This window comes from Musa acuminata, chromosome BXJ3-9 (assembly GCF_036884655.1).
Source record: "Musa acuminata AAA Group cultivar baxijiao chromosome BXJ3-9, Cavendish_Baxijiao_AAA, whole genome shotgun sequence".
NCBI classification, from domain to species: domain Eukaryota; kingdom Viridiplantae; phylum Streptophyta; class Magnoliopsida; order Zingiberales; family Musaceae; genus Musa; species Musa acuminata.
The window spans coordinates 1,205,537-1,229,357 of NC_088357.1; the positions used below are offsets into that span (position 1 = coordinate 1,205,537).

The following is a 23,821-nucleotide window of genomic DNA, read 5'->3' on the forward strand; positions in this document are numbered from 1 at the left end:
GGGGAACGTATGCTGTGTGTGTCTCCTTCTATTACTCGGTGAAATTACCGCCGTATCCTTAATCATTTTGGTGTTTAACCCCATCGTTCGAAGTATCGGTGAAATTACCAAAACAAGTTTTTCCATGGTTGGTTCAGTGCATAAAATTCACTTTTTTTTATTTCTAAAAAATAAAAATCCAGGAAATATGTTTTCATCTTAATTATAAAAATAAATTAATTTTATATTTCTCAAAATTACCATAACAATGTTGGAAGTCTCATTTAAATTATTTTTTAGAAATAAAAGTCTAGAAAGAATTATATCGAGGTCTTACTTTAAAAATAATTTAATTTTGATAATTATCTAAAATTGTTTTTAAAGAAGTTGATTCATTTTGATCGATCATATTTAGTTTAGACGAAAGCAAAATCTTAGACTGATCATGGTACTAATCGGATGATATATTTTTAAATTAAGAGCAAATCCTCACTATTTGATGTCTCTATAAATTTTTTTATTATTATATTTTAAAATATATATATATATATTCTATCAAAGAAAGTCCTTCATCTTTTATGAAAAATATAATTTCGTTTTGTTCTTCAAGTATAAATATAAAGATGGTTGATGCAAACGGAATAACCTTTCACTAATTCCAAATAATAAAAAAATAGTAAACGATTACAATTTGTCCTGAATATGAAAATAATAATTTTTGGAAGGCTTTCATTTTTTTAATTAAACTTTAATATAAATTTTCTTTTTTGGAAAAAATCCGGAGGACAAATCGCATCAAAGAAGAGTTGAATCCAACGGAGGGCAAAAGCAGGAGGGGGCAGACTCGGAAACCCAGCAAGAACGAGAGGCGTTTTGGGAAGAAAATGGGAAAGACGGGGGTATTATGGGGATTACGACATGGGTTTAGGTTTGGGTGAGGCGACAGGCACCGACGGCGGGGTGGTTGGATTGGGGAGAGCAAAATAAAGGGCTAAATTAAGAGAGCTACCTTTCCCCAAGGCGTGAGAATAACGTCCAACCCAACTACCTTTCCCTCCCTAAGCCCGAAGGCACCCACCACCCTTATCTGACGCGCACCCAAATGCGTAGCTAAGAGCTAACTCACACCCAACTTTATTTGGGCAAAACCCGAGTCTAAGGTTTCAAATACCGATTTCGATAGTTTATGAGATTGATATGGTCCGAATTTGAGTGTTTTCGAAGTGGAAATGCTAATCTCAAGTTTGAGGTACCATATTCATGAAGACTGAAGTCGGAAGAGGTTTTTTTGGCTAGACCCATCTGATACCCAAGTTAGTAAATCAAAATATATAAATAAGTATATGTACGAGTAGTTTAAAAAATATAATTTTTTTTTATTATATTAAAGGTGAGTTTTTATACTTGATCATAAATTAGTTAAATATTTTATAAAATATTATGTGAGAGAGACAGTCTCTAACTACCTCCAATAATCTCTTATTGGTCTCTTATCCGCATGGATGAGAGAGCAACTCATAATCACCTATCTTCGAACATTCCCCATGTGGGTAGATGATGGGTGGAGAGTGATATTCTTTTTTCTCCTTTCATCCTAAACATCATGCAATTCTTATGTGTTGGATGAGGATTAGTTAACGATATACTCCATATTATTTATCCTTTTCTAAGACATGCTTTCGAGTTCTTGCAAGAGGGGTCTAACATTTAGTTCATCCAAAACTTTTATATATTGTCCCAAAACTTTATATATTAATATTAATATATATCACTTGATATTATAAACATTATATATAAAGATTTGAATCCAAAACTTTTATTTTGAAACTAATAAATCATTTTTATAGTTGTCCGACATGAATGGCACTCGGATTCAACGTAGGTCCAACATTTAATTCTATAAACGATAGTAATATGAAACTTTCTTATAATATGTTGAGTAATCGAGTGAGATGATAATTATCTTAAGAAATGATTGTGCATCATTGAATTATAAAGTTGCACATTGAATCATCGGATAGCATGGGCATGAGATACTGATTTACTAAGGATAGTCAATCGATGTTTAAGGTCAAGTTGACCTTCGTGGCACCACATGCTGATCCTCATAATATAAGATCCGACGATCGTGTTGAGCTGATAAATATCATGTACCGTTTTTGATAGGAAAAATAAAAGTATTGCAGACTCATCCCATGCCACCTCAACTGCAACTGACGGAAGGTCTGTGCGCACCCATTGCAGCTAAGCGACATAGTGCAAGTTCCTCAGCCCTATCTTTCGGATGAACGACACAAGAGTCATCCCCTATCTATTCTAGGGAGGCCAAAAGTACTGACAAAGCATATCATCATGAGCGTCCTACTATGATATCATCATTCAGAGAATGCACTCGTCAGCTACCATCATTAATGATCTTTTGATAGGGTGAGGGACATCCTAACCCATTGTTGGCCTCACGCCACCAATTGCTCAAGTATAAAACCCAAGCCCCCAAGCCAAATAGGGGCAAGCAAACTCTATCTCAATTCTTCTTAGCTCTACTAAACCCTCTCCACCTACATTATTATCTTGAGCGTCGAAGAGGTCAGGTCGGGATATCCCCTCGATATTGATCGCTTGTACAGGCCCCAAGCGCATCTAAGGAGTACCTCAGAGTGACGCTAAGTATTTTTGGATAAGACCAAGGCACCCCCTGTGATAATCCTAAACTTCATTCAATATACAAGTCGCACCTCGAGACGACCCCGAATTTCCTCCCGTAGAGCCATTGTGAACTAATAACGCGTCAAGAGTCTACCTACCACCTCATCCATCCTAGCATAGGCCTCGATCTGTACCTTCAAGATCGAACCTCAGCCATATATTTAATATAAATATTAAATATATACATATATTTAAACAAATTTATCAATTATATATATATATATATATATATATATATATATATATATATATAATTAGTATTATCTTGTTCTTTATTCTTCGTTCTTTGTACCTCACGGTTCTTCACGGTCAACATCCCCTCTTAGCCACTGTTGGAAGATAAGAGAGCGGCATATGCAAGCTTAGACGGCCGTGATGTTGATATCGAACTTGGAAAGGAAGCGTGATGATAACGGAGGTAATGTTGATATTTGATGGCGGCAGCAATGGTTGGAATATAATCTAACGGAATTGGAAAGTAATAAATGTATTAGAATTTGTAATAACGTCAATATATATTTAAGTTGGTGTGTGAATAATTAATCTTAATAATTAATAATTAATATCTTGATCCTTATACTTTAAAGACTAATATTGATCCCTACACTTATCAAAATAAAATCTTTAATCTTAATTTTTCTTACATCGTTAATTTTGATGATAAAAAAATCACATGTATTGTCACGTGCGAAAAGACACGAATGAAAAGGATAAACATATAATTTTATATAAACTTCTCATCTCATATGAAGAGGGGAGGACGTGCGGTTCGTGGAGTCAACGAAGTACGAAGTAACGCATGTCAGGATGGGGTTTTACAACAGTAATCATAGCGATGACGAGCACTTTGACGGGGTGCTGAGGATCTTAGCTCATGCGTTCTCGTCGGAAAGCGATAGTCTGCATGTTGACATGATAGAGCGTTGAGAGATGGACTTTGGGAAGGAGGAGTCACAGTGATAGTGGACACATTAATGGATGAGCGGGTGCGACGGGGCAAGCAGGAAAGAGAAGAAAAGTTTATATAAATTAATAATTTAAGAGATAATAAAATTATATTTTTATTCTTTTTCATTTCGATTGATAACAAATACAATTTTTTCCGCCGATAAAATTAATAACGTACGATTAAATGTTTTACTATCATAATTATAATTAATTATAATCATAATATATAATTACTCTTGGCATATGAATAATTAATCTTAATAATTAATGATTCTGATATGGTGAGTGCAATTGACTTGGGAGATTATTTGATGTGACAATAATTAACCCTAAGAGTATATGTTTGATCTGTTGTTTAATTTTTGATGTGGGCAGGCAGCTGATCGCTCCCGCCGCCCGATCGATCCGCCGAGAACTCACCAGCAACGATGGCCGGGAAGCCACAACACTCAGCTTTCGCGCCAGCCTGCTCCATCCGGCACTCTCTCCTCGCCGTCGCTGTCCTAGCCCTGATCTGTTTCGCCCTCCTCTCCCTCAGATCGCTACGCTCCCCTCCCCAATTTTCCTCCCCTAAGGTACTGGGAAGAACCACAACAAACGATCTCTATTCTGTTTCAGATTCACCTTTTGTCTTCTTGGTTTCTTACAATGTCGTCGATTCTTGATGTTAAAGATGGCCGTGGCCGAAGTTTCCCGCGATCTGGCGAGCCCGGGATTGTCTTCTTCCTCGATCTACCACTCCCCGGAGGTCTTCTTCAAAAGCTACGCCGAGATGGAGGGAAAATTTAAGGTGTTCATTTACTCAGATGGGGATCCGAATACGTACTTCCAGACGCCGAGGAAACTGACCGGCAAGTACGCCAGCGAGGGCTACTTCTTTCAGAACATCAGGGAAAGCCGGTTCCGTACGGAGGATCCGGATCAGGCAGACTTGTTCTTCGTACCCATATCGTGCCATAAGATGAGGGGAAAGGTTAGTCGTGGTGTCATTTCAGGCTAATTACATATTACCCCGTAGTTAGCTATGTTTACTATCCTAATTCTTATATTTTTAAAAGTTACATTGAGATATCTGTACTTACAAAAATAAAACATTTAACCTTATTTCTCTTTACGTCATCGACTCTACTGACGGAAGATACTGCGTGCTGTTACATGGAGAAAATTATGTTAAAAAAGGGATAAAATTATAATTTTGTAGTTGTTATTCTCACCATCCAAAGAAAATGCTTGCACCCAAGCTGTCTTTCTCCGTCTCTTCGAGCTCTTTAAAGATGTCGGTAACGACGGTTTCCTCTCGAATGAAGTCGGGGAGCTTGAAGAGGACTAGGTGCACAAGGTGAGGGAGATCTGGCATGAGGAAGGACTTGTTGCCGAAGGTGGCCAGGTGGGGTCTATTGCGGATGACGGAGCCCATGATGCATACAGGGAAGAGGCCCAACGCTTAGAAGGCGATGAGCGAGATGCTAAGATCGTGAGTGATGTAGGTGGTCCAGGGGAAGTGGGTGTCAACGATGACAACGTCAGGGCGGTGGAGGTGCTCGTGTTCGGGGCGTGCGAAGGGGGTAGCGACGTCGATCTTGTAGGAATCAAAGGGAGGCAGGGCGTTGATGTTCTCGATGCTCGGGGGAAGGCTACACTTGGAGGAAGGGAAGGGGTAGGGAGGTCGGAGGCGACAACGTCGTCGACGGTGGTGTTAGTAGGGGTGATGAGGATGGTGGAGTCGATGCCCCAGACTGCGAAGAGGCGGGCAATGTTGGCCAAGGGGATCATGTGGCCAGTGGCAAAGGAGGGGATGAAGAAAATGCGGATCGGCCTTGCATTGTTCTCCGAGGCTGCGGAATCCATCACATGCTTCCCAGGTGGAACACGAAACCACTCATTTAATGGTATTTATGGTGCTAAACCTGCAAAGCACGTCCATTTCTTTAATCACACGGGGATTGCGTGATGGATGACCACCAACTTCTTCAGTCTCGTCTTCGATTAGGATCACCTACATCACTTATGATCTTAGCGTCCCGCTCATCACCTTCCAGGCACTGGGCTTCTTCCCTGTCTACGTCATGGTCTCCGTCATCCGTAACATACTCCACCTGGCCACCTCCGACGACAACGAGCCCTTCATTGTGTCGGACCTCCCTCACCTCGTGCACCTAGTCCTCTTCGAGCTCCCTGACTTCATTCGAGGGGAAACCATCATTATCAACATCCTTGAAGAGCTCGAAGAGGCGGAGAAAGGCAGCTTGAGCGTATGCATTTTCTTTGGACGTGAGAATAGCAACTGTGAAATTATATTTTTATTCTTTTTTTTTTAATGCCAGTGACAGCACTTACGGTATCTTTCGTCAGTACAGCCGATGGCGTGATGAGAAACGAGATTAAATACTTCACTTTCGTAAGTATAGGGATCCCAAAGTAACTTTTTAAAATGTAGGGACCGGGATGCTAAACATAGCTAACTACATGAGGTAATATGTAATTCGTCCTGTCATTTCTTGGTTTTATGTCTTTTCTTAGTTATTAAACTCGGAGCTTTGTGTTTCTATGGTTAGTACCAACTGACTACATCGTTTTATCATTTCAGTTGAACAAGATTTCTTATGTGATTTGGATGGATATACTTTTGTCACATCATTATTTTATCATCTATTGTCCTTAATTGCACTAGAAAAGGAACAGAAAGTATGAATCCAAGATGTGACTCTATCTCTGCCAAGAAAACTTTATGGACAAATGACTGAAGATTCAAATTAAATTGGCTCTTACAGGAGACTCAGACAACTGAAGTGGAACATGAAATATGACCCGAAGATAAGTAACTATAAAATTGCTACCCCAGACTCATTCTAGCTCACTTTGGCTCAATGAATAACTTGTAGAGATGAAAGGGCTCACACCTTTGTGCATCTCATGCATGGATGATGAGATCATGCCATTGTGAATTAAAATATGATCTAACACCACTCATTTATTTTGTGGGAAGACACACTTCCATTCATGAATTCTCTAGACTTCAACTGCAATCTCTTCTCCCTTATCATAAACCTCAAGTACAAAAAGAGAAAATTACCAAAAATAGAAAAATGCATTAAATCAAGGCATATGAATTGTTGCATCTTTACTTCTTTAGTAAAGGTTTATTCTATACTTTGACAACTAAAATTCCTTTATAAAATATTTGATTGATAGACTTTTTTTTTTTGTTGTAGTACCTTTAATATTGATGGATCTTTCCTGTAGGACAAAATCTCTAATCAACCTTTGAAATCTTCAATCTAGCCCAAGATGCATTTCTTTTTTTTTTTCCTTTAGAGTCTCTAATGAAATATAAGATAAATCTCCTTTTCTTTTTTTTTGGTTTGTTTTTTCTTCTTCTAGGCAATCTTAGTAACTGATATAGAATATTAGAAGATGCCATATGATAAATCATCACATTTGAAAAAGACCCCCCAAACTAGTATAATTTATTAAATAATAATAATAAAGCAAAATGGTATTGCATCACTCTCACATTTTATATTAAAATTTGGCCAAATATGGAAAAGTTTGTTAAAAGATAAAAGGATGTGAGACTTGTGTGATCAGATGTAACCGTGGGTTCATCTTGTATTTGATTAGCTCATTAGAGAAGTTGCAATGCAAAGAGAAGGGGGTTGTTGACAATCGCTTGGACCAAGTAGTACAAGAAACAAAGGATGGAGAGGAGAAAATACTAGTAGCAGTTATGGTAGTTTTGGTGATGCTGAAAGTCAATATTGGTTTTCCATTTCAACTATGAATTCCAGATATGTAAAGGTAGTATTGGTGAATATAAGCCTTGATCTAGATGTATAAGGATGCTTACTCTATCATAAATGGGGTGCTGTTTAGGCCGAGATGTGACTATAGAGAAGAAAGGAGTTTCTACTATGAGTTAGGAGTTCTAAATGATAATTCCTATATAGAAACATACATTTAAACTGACATTGCTTAGTACTTACTGGTTCATTTGTGCACATATTTCTAACATCTATTACTTTTCTCAAAGCAAAATTATCTTAAAATTAACATTTTATAGATCCACGAATTTTTCATTAATAATGATAATTTTCATCCAGCATTGTTTCACTTGCATGCATACAAATATCTCTGTTTCTCCAACAGATTTATATGTAGTTATTATAATTCATGGCATAATTTGGTTTACCTATATGGAGATTTAGATGATTGAAATTTTGAATTAAAAAGAGAAGGCAGGTGACTTTGCCTGAGGTACACAAATTTGAGTTTGATCCTTCGAGTTATATAAAAGTTCTTTGATTTTAGATGAACTAACATTCTGTGTTGACGAGTATCGGAAGTATCATGGTGTGATCCAGATATCAAGCTGATTCAGAAGCTGATTGAATTTGCTAATGTAATCGATGATGATTGTATATATTCCTAATTTGAATTATATCCAAGGAGCAGAATTTCATAGATTAGCTAATCGATAGAGCCAGTAGTGTTGCTTTATATGGACTTGAAAGTCTGTTCGAACCAAGCACCTGTTTCTGATCATTAAGGTGGGACGATTAGATATGAAGGAAAGTTTAAGAGAAGCCTAAGAGCCAAGAAGTTCATTGGAGTTGCGTAATTTTTGGCTGCCATTTAACTTCTATGATCAATTCATATAATGATGGGATGCATATCAGCAATATTTCTGTGTGGAGTATAGCAAGTGTGCACAGATCAAATGCCTTTTTGTTCCCTTGTGTGCATCAAACGATATAATATGCTACATGAAATTCATGCCATATTTTGTTCATTTATCTATTTGAGAATTCCTCTACAATTTTTTGAGAAATCAAGCTATTTATTTAAAATGTGGAAATTGTGACAAATTAAATATTTTTTTATTTTATTCTATCCACTGGGAAGGAAGGAAAGAGTGGCCATTTTGTAGTGTTGGGTGGGGGGAGGGGGTGTGGAGGGTGAGTCATTCATCATGTCCACTCCCATTCTGACAGTAAGCAAGTAGCCAAGCAGAAACATATTTACTAAGTCTGCACTTGAACATTTAAATTGTTTCCCAGTTAAAGATAACCTTTACTGGACATTAGTTGTTTACCTTTAGTGAACATTTCTCAGAAGCATGAATAGGTCTTATATATCAGTTTTACTTGGGTTGATCTTACAGTCACTGGAAAATTTTATATGAAATTTGGTCGTCTTATTATGTTTGCTGAACAAGAATGCTTTCTACTGCAACTTGTTTGATTTTTTTTTCCTTGTACAAATGATTTGAATTTTGCAGGGAACATCCTATGAAAATATGACCATGATAGTACAAAATTATGTTGAAAGCTTGATTGGTAAATATCCATATTGGAATAGAACCTTGGGTGCAGATCACTTTTTTGTAACTTGTCATGATGTTGGTGTGAGGGCATTCGAAGGACTTCAAATGGTTATAAAAAATTCAATTCGGGTTGTTTGTTCACCAAGCTATGATGTTGGATACATTCCGCACAAGGATGTTGCTCTTCCTCAAGTACTGCAGCCATTTGCTCTCCCATCAGGAGGAAATGATATTGAGAACAGGTTAAATCTGGCTTGGTTTCACCCTACCAATACTAAATTTGAAGCCTGATATATTTTCAATAATTTTGTATCTATTGATGAAAGTGGATGTTGTAGGGATCTTTCTCATTTACCATTCAAGATTAAGATGTGATAAGTACCCAGTCATACTATAATTGCATGTTATTAAAGGATATACATAGTGTACATGTTAGTGGATGCCAAGCGTAGATGCCAGAGCACATCTGCATCCATATTATGCAATGCATAGCATGTGCTATGCAAATTGTCACACATCAATCTCAGGCATACCTTGGAACATTCCCTCATGCAGGCTTGGCATCTCACCTAAATAAATGGTGTATTGTCGCATGGTCTTATCATGTGAGACCTTAATACATTTCTTGATGATTTGCATGCTTTTATAGAGATTATGTGGTATTCATAATCTTCCATCGATTAGACAATTATGTAAATTAACTGCTTGCTCGCGCATTTTATTGAGCCAGTTCATGAAGTAATTGATTTCTTGTCACCAAGGTCATGGGTTGGGTTTACATTTTAACAGATATGGATCTCCTCAAATTTGCCTGCTGTTAACTTCTAAAAGGTTCTTTTCACACTTCATTAAATATGCTGGAGCTCGTGCTAGAGAAGTGGTCAAGGATGTTGGAGTTGATACTAGAGAAGTGGTCAGCTTTACATCCATAGAAGTTGATGAATGTGCAGCATGGATTTTATTCTGGGATTTCTCGTCTGTTAGAATAGGAGTAAGATTATATTATGATATAAGATCAGTTGGTGTTTGTTGAGATGGAAACAGAAGGAACTTTGATGTTTGATATAACCAAATGTGATTAGTTATTTGGTCATATAAGTCATATGGCAATTATAGCAAGAGATTTAATTTCTTGATCATTTTATTTGGTTCATTGCTTTATACCAGCCTACATAAACCAGCTATTTTACATATGTCCAATGCTGATATATCTATGGGTTGTATGATACACTTATATTGATTTATTTAATTTCAATTATTTTTATTATTCCAAATATATGTAAGGGGTTTATTTTTGTTTTTCTATTGGTGCTAGCCTATAGTACAATTATCTTTTTGTCTCATAACCTTTTTTTTTCTCTGATGACTATGATGTTCCCTTGGAACTTTGTTCATAATCTATAAACTTACTTTCATTTACCTTTTATCTTTACCAAACACCAGGACCATACTTGGATTTTGGGCAGGTCATAGAAACTCAAAGATAAGAGTAATATTAGCTCGTGTTTGGGAGAATGACACAGAACTTGCCATCAGCAATAATCGCATAAGCAGAGCTATTGGAGAGTTAGTCTATCAGAAGCGGTTCTACAGGACAAAGTTCTGCATATGTCCAGGTGGTTCTCAAGTGAACAGTGCTCGCATAGCAGACTCCATTCACTATGGATGTGTTCCAGGTTAGAGTCCTACCATTTAATTACTCATGGTTAGATGGAAACTTTACAATTATGACATTATCAAAGGCCTAGCTCACTTGAATCTTTTATCAGCTTTTGGTTGCTTCATAGTTGCAGTTTGCTGACCATGGTTTAATTTTGCAGTAATTTTGTCCAATTACTATGACCTGCCGTTTAATGACATCCTTGACTGGCAGAAGTTCTCTGTTATACTCAAGGAGAGTGATATCTATCAACTAAAGTCTATTCTGAAGTCTATACCTCATGAAAAGTTCATTAAGTTGCATAAGCACTTAGTTGAGGTATGCCATATTTCTAGTGTGAAGACTGGCTTGAAGCTGCTTAAACCTACTTTTATCTGTAAATTACACTGCTATTCCTTGAAATTTTGGAAATTTTCAGTTGTGTTCAATCGAAACCCTAAATGTTAATAAGGTATAAACTTTCAAGTTTCAATCAAATCCTGCAATTGGCTTCCATCCATATTTTTTGGAAATCTGACATTGTTGCACATTAGGGCTTGACTTGCCACCTAGTACAGATGTCAGCAAGAGATGTTGTCCATTGTGCCCATAGCTGTTGGCAAACAAGGCAAGTCTGGTGTACCCTACATTTTGGTTTTTGGACCATGCTAGACATGTCAGACAGTTTCTTTTGTTGAGGTGCTGAGTTTGCAAGTCAAGTCTTTTGAGTGTTATGAGTGCTATACACCAAGGCAAGTCAAGTCTTGATAGAATTTGTCTTGATTGGAACATTATTTGGAATTATAAAGTCACTGAAAAAAATTGAAGATGGACCTGATTAGAATTTGTCCCAAAGTTCAAGAACTAGTGGTGTATTTAGGATTTCATAAACTTGTGATTCTTAAGTTGCAAAAAGAATGCCTTGAAGTAGTCTTAAGTAACTTGGAGTTGTTGTGGTGCAAGAGTGGCTTAAGTTGGATTTTTGGATCCTTGAATGAAGAAATGCCTGAGGATATAAAAAGACTATTGTCCAAGGATCAGCCTATGGGTTAGGCAGTTGTGAGTTGTAACATGAACTTCTAATGGTATAGGTGATGACTAAAGATCTGTAGTTGGAATGTAATTCCCTCGCTTAAGCTCACATGGGCCCATAAATTGTGACCTCAAGGAGAAGAAACAACCATAATGTGGTCATTTCTTGATCATGGTGTCCCTGAAGAGAAAGTGATAATGATTCCATTGGAAATGTTTAGAGCTTCCCTTGACATTACATTCTTTTCAATTTCCATGATCTATCAATATTTTTCACATCATCTTTTCTTCTCACTTCAATCTTTTAAGTTATTCATTTTGGACTACCTCATAGGACTTTCAACCAAGCCCCCCTCCCTTCTTTTTGGTCCATCAGCTAATCCTTTTGAGTCACCACCTCTGTGCCTTTTAATGATAAGACTATGCACACACTCTTCTAACACTTCATATTGGTGGAGTCTCATGCACTTGACGACTCTTTTTCTTTGTTGGCTAATTCTTGGGTGGAGTAGTGTATATTTGTTATGTGGCAAATAGTTTATTACTTCCTAAACTAAGATTTATTATGTAATCTTCTTAACAAAGATTAGATATGATCTTGAACATGCATCAACTTAGCATAATATATGAACTATCTGGATTTTGGAAGTGAAAGTAGGATGTTCCTTAGTGTATCTAAATAATAAATACATAATTTATTATGTATGCGTGACCATAATTGCAAGGTAAATCACCTTGGAAATATAAATTTAAGTGCTATGATGCAGGACATTGAAATAAAGATGGGTTTTAATGTGGGTTGGGTTAGTGCCAACTGTGGCGTGAGATATCCATGTACTGTATGTTTTAAGTGTCATTTCTCTATGTATTGTTGCATAGACTGACAACTTTGTTTTCCAAACAACATAAGAATTACTGTGAGACATTAAGTAGTTTAGGCTGTTCGATATAAGATTACAGGAGAAAGGCAAAAGGAGAAGAGGAAAGGGAGAGTATGACACATGATAAATGGGAATAAACCAAAGGAGCTTGGGAAAGGCAAGCCAAGATATAAGATGGATGTCATAGGTCTGATCTTCCCATGAGCCTGGCAAGAGATGCAATGCAATGAGGAAATGAGAACAAGAAGATTGTTGCTATCTATATAAAACATGTTGAGAAGGGAGTCAGAATACTGTAGAAGGGGTCAGAAAAATTGATCCGGAAGATGCTACAACTATATTTGTTGAGTTTGTTAGTTCTTTACCATAACTTCTTGTATCTATACAAAACATGTAGAGAAGGGAGTCAGACTATTGTGGAGTGGGGTCAGAGAAATTTGAACCAGAAGATGCTACAAGCATATTTGTTGAGTTTGTTAATTCTTTACAATGACTCCTTGTACTTAATTACTTAATTTTTCAGAAACAAAACTAGTATCTTATTAATCCAGATGACGATTTGATGCTAGATATATTGTAATTTGCAAATGGAGCTAGTTTAGCTTTGAGTTTGGGCTACCAAGCCAAGTCAGGCCTTGCATTTAACAAAAATTTGAAGCGACGCCAGCCTTGAAGCCTAGAATTGTTTTAGAGACAGGCCTGGGGTTTGAGGAGGCTCAATATCTCCATCTTTACCTGTACTGTATAGAGTTTTTCTTTTCGTTATTTCATAAATTAGTGCATCTTGTTTAAACTGATTGTGCCCCATCTGTCTGAACATCAATGGCTCAGTTTTAAGCATCATTAAAGTTGCTTCTTCTGATTTCAACTCACTATCTGTACAAAACTTCATCAATATTTCTCCTATAATTTGGGAAATTGTTAACTTACACGGACCTTCAAAAGAGTAAAATGCTAATTCTTTTAGATATCATATTCATTTTTCTTGGATTCAACTAACCATTTTGTGTCATGTTACAGTTGAAGGATTGTTGATACTAAAAATAGTTGAGTAGATCATATGTTTGATTTGATGATAAATGTTTACATTTTCTTATAGTGAGCCTAATAGAAGTTCGAGGATAGAAACTTCTTTCCTGATTTTTTTATCTTCATTGCTGTTCAATCTTTTAACTGTGTCAATTAGCTGAAAGCCTAAACCATGTGTTATCCTAAGACTTCGACATTTAGTAGTATCATGAAGGAAATGTTAAGTAGGGAGAAAAATATGCCCAAGAGCAATAAATTTTTTTGGTTAATATCATGAAAAAGAATTGGCCCATGTATCTAAGGGAAACATGTTGACTTCTTCATAACTGAAATTCATATTATCTCGTAGACCCTTGGAAATTCACCACGGACAAAACCGGAACCTGATTTATGTGAATATATTGTTGTTGGCATTTGTTCTAAAGCATTGCCATATCACTTAAATTATCCAAATAGTATAGTTAAAACAATGGAGTTTGACTCGGTGTTGATTTTGTTTTTGTAGCTTGTGAACTGTGGATAGATCTTCTCCACTGCTTATCAATTTTTAAGTTTGGTTGATGAAAAGTAAAACTTTTTATCTGCAGCATCTTTAATCTTCAACATAGTTTGACAGTGATTTCATGAAATTGGCATGTGGACATACTCCATCAAATGGAGCAAAGACAAAGTTATTGTTAAGTTCCAACTTGACATCTTTATTTAAAAGGCTTATCTCTAATAGCTTTATCAAATTTCAAACACTGCCAAATGCTTTCATGTTTTGATTTTTGTTCTTACCAATACATTCAATCTGTTTTCAGGTTCAGAAGCACTTTGAATGGCACTCACCTCCAGTACCTTATGATGCATTCCACATGGTAATGTATGAGCTTTGGCTCCGACACTATGTCATCAAGTACTGAGTGAGACCAACTTCATGGACCATATATTTGATTTCACTTATGACCAAACTGTGAAATGATCCAAAAGATGCCCCGAACTCTGGTCTATATAGCTACGGAAGGTCTGCGAGAGCATATTCAGTTTTTGCTCATCCATCCCATGCAAGTGGATTAACCAATATTCAATCATATGGAAGTCTGAACAGAGAAGGCGGCAATTCTACAGGTTCAGAACTTGCTTCTTGAGCACCTTTTGTGTTCAGTTAAACATTGATAATTTGGCTCGAGTGACAGATGAGTGTGGCAGAAAGTAGGAAGAAATCTGAACTCAGAGGTAGGTAGCTCCTTTCTTTTACTGGTGCTGCCTGGCAGCTGATCGGGTAATTTAAAGGGCACTCTCTATGTTTTCCTCAGTATTTTTGTTTTATTATGGTTCTTCCCCGATAATGCTGAGTTCCACGTTTTGTCTTTTCATTATATTTGCATAGATTATATTAGTCTTGGGTTGTGCGTTGTAATCCCATCTGTTTTTGTACTAGCCTTTAAACAGATGGGAGATGACAAAACTATCACTGGTGGAAATAGATTTTCTTATTTATTCCATTAAATCTTGTATTACCCTTTTTGCCTTTTTGGCTGGATACAGGATGTCCTTTTTCTGCCTTAAGCAGGAGGCTTTAAAATTGCTTCAGGGGGCAACACTGATCTGCTACTACGATGTATGGTTGATCACATTGTTTCAAGCAGGTTGGCCACAGTCAACAAAGAATTTATGTGAGAGCTTTCTACCGCAACCTTTTCTGCTGAGAGCATTTAAGCACAGAATATAGAACATTCAGATGGTGATGTTGAAGCCTCTGAAGCAAAATGCTGTGATAGATATGATATAAAGTACGTACAGTTTGAACTAACTGGTCTGACTTGAGCCATATTTGTTGCATAATTAATGAACAATTTAACCTGTGCTTGTATCATATCTATCAGTTCACTGCTACAACATTGTTTTAATGCTGAGATGCTGCAACTCTTGAACCATGCAGGACCCCTCATCTTAATACTGCAAATAGATACTGGGATTTATTAACTGTCTACTGCAAGGTTTAGAATAAAATATCTTTGGGGATGAAAATATTGTGGAATGTCTGTCTACAAGGTCTAAATCTATGTAATATTCTCGATGCGTTCTACTATTTTTCTCATTCAAATTTGTCGTTTTAGTTTTTTTTTCTTTTAGGTTGGGAAGAAGCAAGAGATAGGGAGATTATCAGTGTCAAATTGGGAATCATAATTAATTAGTAATCGATTAATCAGAGGAGTTAATCCCAAACATCAGTTGTCATACTGGAAACGTCCATTCTCATTCTATGGTCTATTTATGATCCTTTTCTATAAATTACTAGATGCATTAATCATGCTGATGTCACCAAACCTAGAAGATTTATCTTTGGTTCATTCCAATCATGGAAGTCGGCCTTTTTTTTTTTCTTCTTTTCTTTATCTTTCGTTTTCGTCTTAGTTCTGATTCAGATGCCCTCAAATTCTTTACGGATGACCCTTGGAATCTTTGAGGGGATGTCCTGTAGTTAATTCCATAAAAGTCAAGCTTCAATTGATCGTTCACTTGTTATTCAGAAGGATTTGCTTTCTGCTAAGTCTACATCTAAGGTTTCTGTCCATGCTAGTTTAAAAGCCATAAATGGTGCTATGATAATATATAGTTGAAGTTGTGATGGCATAAGACAAAAACCCGTAAGGGAGTTTTTATCTTATGCCTGTCGTGCTATTTTATTGTTGCAGGAGACTCATGCTAATGCTGAACAGTCGATTAATGCTATTAAGAGCTTTGGAAAACATTAGCAAGGAGATCTTCAAATAATTCTTGCTTGGTCAACTTTACTTTTACATGCCCAGGTGATATTCAAATATTCTCAGTTTATAGTACAGTTTCATAATGATAAACATTTGACTTTTAAACGGATATTTATGCTACTACTTTAATTTTTAATCGTAATAAGTTAATGGATTGATTTATCTGCTCTTCAATCCTAGTTGACTTCCTCGATTCGGATAAGCAACCTCAATGTATCAAGTACTTATTGATTCTTTTATAATATTATATTATTTTCGTGAATGTAATCTGATAGTCAATTGAACAATCGAAAAAATTCAAGATAGATAAATTTACTACTGTTTGGGAAGATTCGTTCACCCATAACCTTTATGTCACTCTTCAAAATTACCTCTTTAGATCATTTGATAGAGTAATAAGATCTTAATGGATTTTTTTTTTTTTGGAAGAAAAAACGTCATATCTCCGTCATGCTTCTGTTCTAAGACGGTAATCTCCGTGATATCTTGGCAACCTTAGTGTATGGTTATCCTTCTTAGCTTCACACACAAGTCTTAGCATCCCTTCTTTCTCCACAGGGAGTACGACTGTCGCCAATTTGCGTACGGGAGTCGGATGACTTCGATCGCGTGGTCTGCGCCATTCCGAAGCCTGCACCGCGAAGTCGGGTCTCCCGAACGTGTGAGCGGAAGACCGTGCGGCGCCCGGCAGGGTTCACGTTCTCTGCGACGTAGCTGCACCGAAGGAGTCGGGTTCGTGGGCCCGGCTTGGTTGGAGAGCGTGGAATGCCCTGAACCCTGCGCCTATTGGGGGTAGGGAGTCCCCACGCCTGGCACGTGCCCGTCGACGGTTTCCCACATGCGGGGCCTATAAAAGGGCGTCGGCTCCATTCCCCCCTTCCTTAGAAGGTGAACGACGGCTCGGGCTGGGACTCCTGCTTCGACTTCCGTCGCCTCTCCTCTTTGGTTTCCTTTTACGGAGCTCGAAAACCCTAGAGGAAGAGGAAACCCCCCGCTCTCTCTCTCTCTCTCCATCTATACTCGGAAGTTTTATCTAGATCGTTTCGTCTCTTTCAATCGGTCGCGTTTGAATCACAGTGACCGAGAACTCTGTCACCGCTTTCTACGGTTTTCGGTCTGGAGATGGAGGCCCAACCTTCGACTCCTGCTGAGTCTCTATACTACGCCCAAAGGGTAATAGATTATCCTCTATGTTTAGGATTGTTCCTTTATCAATATGATAAAGATTGGATTTTGTTTTCTTTTTTGTGTATATATATATGTTTCTGTCTGTCTTTGATTTGGGATCTGGGTTTAGGTCGGTGAAACGTTCGTTAATCGGTATTATCATTTTCTTCGCAATTCTCCGGAGTTGGTTCACCGATTCTACCAGGAAAGTAGCAGGCTTGGCCGTGCTGATGACCATGGCAACGTCACCTCCATCACGACCATCGATGTGAGTGTTTGAGAAGTTCAGATGTTTCTTGTTTCAGATTATCCTTCTGATGACGGGCTCCTCAATCTGCACTCTTGGTTTGATTCTTGTATACATAATCCTCGCTCTGTATTGATTGAATTGATTGGAAATAGGCAATCAACAAGAAGATAATGTCGATGGACTTCTGCACGCTAGAAATAAAAGCGGTGCACAGCCAGGACTCTTTTGGTGGTGGGATGATGGTCCTAGTGACCGGGTTTCTCACCAGGGTGGACAATGTCAAGAGGGATTTCGTCCAGTCCTTCTTCCTGGCTCCCCAGGAAAGGGGATATTACGTCCTGAACGACATACTTATGCATGCTGGAAAAGTCACTCCTCGATTGGAGAACAAGGGCTTGACGAATGGTGTTAGCTCACCTGTTGTGCCCGAGCATGGTTTCTTTCGTGAATACTAGTTGAATTGTCATGTATATTTTTTGAAATTAATCGGTTGGCTTGTTAAGTATTGATTCTGATCGGAATATTCCCTTCCAGGACAAGAAGAAAATGTCTCAGTGCCCATTGTCAAAGCGAGTGGAGTCTGTAATCCTCGGAGCAATGGGGAGAGCTGGAATTTGCAGGAGGAAGAACCAGGTAATGAGGTCGTTGATGAAGTTTCAGATTGTTTTCAGGCTGTGGGGGTTAAATCAAAAGATACGAGCGTTCAACAGGAAATGGCCAAGAAAACATACGCTTCAGCTGTAAGTGTTTTATCTTGAAATGTTGCAATGTTTTTTAGTTGATGGACGTTTGTCTTTTATGTTATGCTATTTTTGGTGGCATGCAATATTTAAAGTCAGAGGCTATAGTGCGGGTTCTTGTTTAAGATGTAATTGATTTCTTTTCATGAACTGAGTAAAGAAAAGTAGGATTGATGATACAAGTGAAGTATAAAAATCATTATTAAGCTACTGTTATGTTGAAAACTTTGATATCAAGATCTAAAATCAAATAATAATATATTTATTTTATGATGAGTACCTTTCGATGTCATTCAGAAAGCTTTTATCTGATTTACAAGCATACCATCGTTGGATCCAAAATTTATAGTGATGTCGATCTCTAAGAAGAATTAGACTCGTTTTCTTCTTTCTTCTTATCCTTCACATGACTGTTATTAACGATGGATTAGGGACAAAGATATGATGAGAGAAGATCTATAATCTCTATAAGTAATTATGAGGGTTCCTCCCATCAAGACCATCTCCTGAGGAATCATATCATAATTGGATTTTCTTTCTATTGGTCGATAATCGTAATCAGAATCCAATTAATTTACTTTTTAGAAATGTTTATGATTGGATTCTGATTACTATTATCGACCAATAGAAAGGAAGTCTAATCATGATAGAATTCCTTACGAGATGATCTTGATGGGAGAGACTCTTATAATTAGTTCTCATACACCCTATAAATAGACAGAACCTCTTAGGGACTAAACACACAATATGTACATAAGTGGATAAGATGGGATGAGGATACGTATTATTATTAAGAAATTACAAATATTCTCTCATCTCCCCTTAGTCACGTGAACTAATCAATGAGAGAGTACAAATATTTTCTCATCATCTCTTTGTCCTTAATCTATCATTCATAACGGTCATGTGAAAGATAGGAAGAAAGGAGAATACGAGTCTAGTTCTCTTTACAGATCGATATTGATGTAGCTTTCGGATCCAACGACAGTATGCTCGTAAATAAGATAAAAGCTTTTTTAATGGTATCAAAAAGTATGCATCGTAAAATAGATCTATTGTTATTTGTTTTTAGATTTTGACCAAGGTCCGCAATGCCATACCGTACCGGAGTTTCGACTTGGGCTCGGTATCGGTACGGTACGGTATACCGAGCGGTACACCCAGGTGTACCGCTCAGTATATTTAAGCGTGCCGAGCACTGTAGCACTGCAGCACTGCTACAGTGCTACAATGTTGCTACAGTGTCGGAACGGTAACAGACGGTCCGCGTATCGGAAGCCTGTCGGACCGGTACGTACCGCCCGTACCGGGTGGTACGGTCCGGTACTGCAGACCATGATTTTGACATTAAAGTTTTTTGCATAACAATAGTATAATGATGATTTTTATGCTTACAACAAATGCTAAGAGAGAAGCAGCATGCCCAATGCAGAAGAAATGATCTTTTAAATTAAATGTACATTTAAAAAAATCTGAAAACCCCTCTGTTGAATAAATTATAAACCTATGATTACGTTATTACTTTTTATTAAAAAAATGAAATTGAGGACCTGAAAAATAACCTCTAAGGTTATGCAATGGAACATATGTAGGACATGAGAGCTCGTCTCCAGAAGACTTTGTTGCACAAGTATTGGTCATATATGCTTGTAGTTAGGTCTTTGACTTATTATACACCTGTGTTATCTACTTACTGTCATGTTATACAAACATCTTGAAATTCAATGAGAACTTGAAGTGATCTAAACATCTTGATAGGTATTCTCTCTTCTAATGAAACACATACTGCCCATCTGTGTCCACAAAGGTGCTTACTGTTTTTAAGAATATATTACATTATTGATCGCTAAAATGGTTTGTTTGAAGGAATTCCTTGAATGCAAGAAATACTTCTAGTCACGTTGACATTCCCTATGGTTGCTAAACTTTGAAAAGACATGTCCTCGACTTATTCGATCAATGTTCTTTTTATGTTTAGTTTGGTGAGAAGTTTCATATAGATACATGTTTCCACCATCTCAAAACAATTTTTAGTCCAAAGATTGAAATATCATATTCCAGCACGTTGATTGTATGATAGAAATTCAGTATGTCTTGGTGGACACAGGTGAAAGCTAAGAAAGACCTTCCTTGGGTTTCAGTGGTGAAAACAGAACAACATCCAATCTCTGCTCCTCCAGCATCTAATGGGCCTACTTTCAGTTCTAGTGCTTCCAGATGGCAGAATATTCAGATGGCAGAATGTAACAGTGATTTTTTCATCAAGATCTTTTTCTATTTCTAGCTTTATAGAGATAATTGTTTAAAAATTGTTCACTCTAATAAATTCAGCTGATGGTCATTCCATATATGTGAAAAATTTACCTTTGGATGCAACACATGCTCTACTTGAGGAGGAGTTCAAGAGATTTGGTCCTATCAAGGCTGGTGGCATACAAGTTAAAGGCAACAAGGTTGTTTTTGGTTATTCAATGACTTATTGTTTTTTGAGGATACCTATCATTCTATGTTTCTCATCATCTAATAATAAACATTTTAAATTGAAGCTACAAAGCACTTGTTTTGGTTTTGTGGAGTTCAAGTTGGCTGGTGCTGTCCGGTGTGCAATAGAGGTCAGTTTCATTTACTCTTATCAACATAACTTCTTTTACATTGCATCTTTAATTTGTTTCTGATGGCGTTTGAGTATACATAGCTCATGTTGTTGATGCTACATTTTCATTTCTGATTCTTCGGAATGCTGTTCTATTTTTCATTTATTATAATGCTGCAGCATACTACATTATTTATATTTTTCTACTCTTTTTTTTTTTTTGCTTTTCTTCATTATTTCTCAGTCACTTTGACAGAGCACAGTCTACTGTTCCATAGGGTTGTTGCTATATGCAAATAGCCAAGTGAGGACATAGAACTTATGGGATGTTGGTATTCACGTGGATGCCTGAATTACAAATGAAAAAAGAGAAGGATAGTAGAAAATAGAAGAGAATATGAGTTTCTTTGACCTCCTAAAAGATCACAGTGATGGGAGCCATATGTTTTCGGTTGCTTCCATTGTCCAACTAGAGTTAGCTTTTTGAGCCTAGGTGTAGAATGACTGCATCCCGTGTGTCCACCGAAATGAATGGAGTTTAGATGTGCAGATTCAAAATCCCATTTAATGAGGAAACTTGGGACCCCCAGAAGAACTTAACTAGTAGTCTTTCAAGCACTTCTTCCTCACATTCCATCATCGTAGCTATTTGTTATGCCAAAATTAAATGCTAGTTCGGTATTGACCCTCGCATGGTTTATGATTCAAAGTCAGATGGTATTTATAAATTTAATATCATCAAATAGTATTTGCTACTTTCATGAGATTTTATAGCACTGGTACTTAGTTTTTGGAGTCTCAATTCCTGACTGAATCAACAACTAGGCTATTTATGGTATTCTATGTGATTCATTTTAAAATTCTATATAAACACAATATATGATAGATTTTTGGACTTGATATTTGCTTTACATTCATGGAAGCTACTAGTACATTTTCTACTGTAATTTTACACACTTTGTTATTGTATCTTCTAAATCCAATTATGTGGATTTATACGTAGTAAAAAGATGAAATTGAAAGATTTTGCTGAAATTCTTCATTTAAAAATTTTCTGAAAAACTAATTTACTTTATATGGAATTCTGTCTATAGATTAAGCATACTCCCACATTCACAAATTACAAGAACCTTCTTTGGATGACACCATTGAGACCATAGACTTCCATGTATGATTAGATATTGTCTCCATGAAAATTCAAGTACAGAATGCTTTTCAAAAACCATCATAACAAAAAGATAAAAGCAGATAAGGTTACATGAAGCTGGTCAAATTAAACAATTGTCAGGTGAGTCCCATCTAGTGCTTTTGATTATTAGCATCTTTTATGTTGATTAATTGTTAATATTTCAGGCTTCTCCCATACTTATAGCTGGCCGTCGAGTCTATATCGAGGAAAAGAGAATATTTGGTTCAGGAGGCAAGTCTGATATAACTCTTTATACGCATATTTGCATACGATAGACTATGTTCGTAATTGTTTTATTTATCGAAGATAACTGTTTGACATTATATCACTTGAGGAAAAAAAGAAGAATAAACTGATGAATTTGAACTAACCGTAAATGACTTTATTTCTTACAATGTCAATGCAGCAAGCAGATTAACCAATTAGGTACCCAACCTAGTGAATACAAAGCAAATTATTGCCAAAGACTTTCACCACTAGGCTCACAAAAGACAGCATCATGCATGCACTTCCTTTTCCAAGGAAACCGGAAACTTTCATGGTCATCCATCATATTGTGCTCACTGTTAGTGTTCTGCAGTTAATAACAGAGGAAGATTCCCCCTCGGTGAAGGGGGTGGGCACCAAAAAGATGGAATTAGCGAGAGGTTCCATAACAGATGAGATCTTGTAGGCAGCGTCGGAAACAGGAGAGACTCTTCAAATGGAGTCGATAACGGATCATGGAGAGTTGATCAAATTGACCCAAATGATGGCCAGGGAAGCCATTACGGATCCAACATCAGTTAAAACTAATGAGCTTTTTTCATCAGGCCCCCTAATCAGTTGGATAATCCAAAGTCATTACAAGGTTTTTAAACTACAAGGTTCATTTTGTTTGGATCTTTGAACATATTTTTGCCACTCCTAAGCAACTAATTTTCTCGTGGCTACCATTTATATTAGTCTTTCAATTTGGTTCTGTTCTCTTCTGCTAGTTTTCCCTCAAAATTTTCTTTGGCAGTGGAAATCTTAAATTTAAGTTTATAGTGCATGTGCATCTTTCATTCAGAATCAATGTTTCCTTTGTTGGCATGTTGTCGTTTGTATTTGAAGTGTTCGATTTGCAACGCATGGGATGGAAATCTCATCCCACTTGCTAGTTTTCATTCATACTAATGATCTGAAAAGTGAGATTCATGCTTTCTTTTGCACATTTTGAGGAATATATATGAAAGAAAAAAATGAAAAACTAATGATGAACACTCACAAGGTTCCAAGGATTTATCGGAAATAAGCCAAATGAGTAGGCTCATTCCCAATATTCCTCGACATAAAAATCACAATCTTTTCTTGTGGCATGCTGCTGTTAATTGAAATAAGTATTCCTTCGATACCTGCTTTGACTATGGCAACCGTCCCAGAAATCCATATTCTTTTATACGACGTAGATTGTTTGGTTGGAACGAACTTATGAGGTTTATAACTGGTTGTTATATAACTGGGTAATTAGGTCAAGTTCTACTTCTAATTAAATTGAAATATCCAGGAAACAAGATAATATTTCTACATCACAATAATGTAAGTCTTTAAATACTGACATGCATTATGAT

At 36.9% G+C, this 23,821-nt stretch overlaps 2 protein-coding genes across 4 annotated transcripts; both read left to right on the top strand.

The window, feature by feature from the left end:
- The first annotated feature begins 3,989 nt into the window (after positions 1-3,989).
- On the top strand, positions 3,990-15,442 carry LOC135649185 (probable glycosyltransferase At5g03795). 3 transcript variants are annotated; one of them, XR_010501180.1, is made up of 7 exons: positions 3,990-4,208; positions 4,307-4,606; positions 8,912-9,198; positions 10,400-10,632; positions 10,777-10,934; positions 14,341-14,755; positions 15,068-15,442. XR_010501180.1 is itself a non-coding variant. In XM_065167349.1 (6 exons), exons 1-6 carry the CDS (start codon positions 4,062-4,064, stop codon positions 14,440-14,442), a joined length of 1,227 nt encoding a protein of 408 aa, XP_065023421.1. In that variant the 5' UTR covers positions 3,990-4,061; the 3' UTR covers positions 14,443-15,039. The 3 variants fall into 3 exon arrangements, 2 of the variants coding, with proteins under 2 accessions (XP_065023421.1, XP_065023422.1); XM_065167349.1 differs by lacking the exon at positions 15,068-15,442 and having other exon boundaries at positions 14,341-15,039; XM_065167350.1 differs by lacking the exons at positions 10,777-10,934; positions 15,068-15,442 and having other exon boundaries at positions 14,341-15,039.
- A 1,741-nt stretch (positions 15,443-17,183) lies between these two features.
- LOC103997211 (nuclear transport factor 2) lies at positions 17,184-23,190 on the top strand. Its single transcript, XM_018818071.2, has 9 exons — positions 17,184-17,463; positions 17,588-17,725; positions 17,860-18,142; positions 18,242-18,447; positions 20,555-20,690; positions 20,779-20,900; positions 20,994-21,059; positions 22,394-22,460; positions 22,810-23,190. Exons 1-9 carry the CDS (start codon positions 17,413-17,415, stop codon positions 22,890-22,892), a joined length of 1,152 nt encoding a protein of 383 aa, XP_018673616.2. The 5' UTR covers positions 17,184-17,412; the 3' UTR covers positions 22,893-23,190.
- Positions 23,191-23,821: the final 631 nt, after the last annotated feature.

Excerpts from the sequence above, each read along its gene's own strand:
- LOC103997211 (XM_018818071.2), top strand. The coding sequence starts at position 17,413 with ATGGAGGCCCAACCTTCGACTCCTGCTGAGTCTCTATACTACGCCCAA. Across the intron at positions 20,901-20,993 it reads TACAAGTTAAAGGCAACAAG|CTACAAAGCACTTGTTTTGG; the intron begins GTTGTTTTTGGT and ends TTTAAATTGAAG. Across the intron at positions 22,461-22,809 it reads GAGAATATTTGGTTCAGGAG|TTAATAACAGAGGAAGATTC; the intron begins GCAAGTCTGATA and ends AGTGTTCTGCAG.
- LOC135649185 (XM_065167349.1), top strand. The coding sequence starts at position 4,062 with ATGGCCGGGAAGCCACAACACTCAGCTTTCGCGCCAGCCTGCTCCATC. Across the intron at positions 10,633-10,776 it reads TCACTATGGATGTGTTCCAG|TAATTTTGTCCAATTACTAT; the intron begins GTTAGAGTCCTA and ends TTAATTTTGCAG. Across the intron at positions 10,935-14,340 it reads TGCATAAGCACTTAGTTGAG|GTTCAGAAGCACTTTGAATG; the intron begins GTATGCCATATT and ends ATCTGTTTTCAG.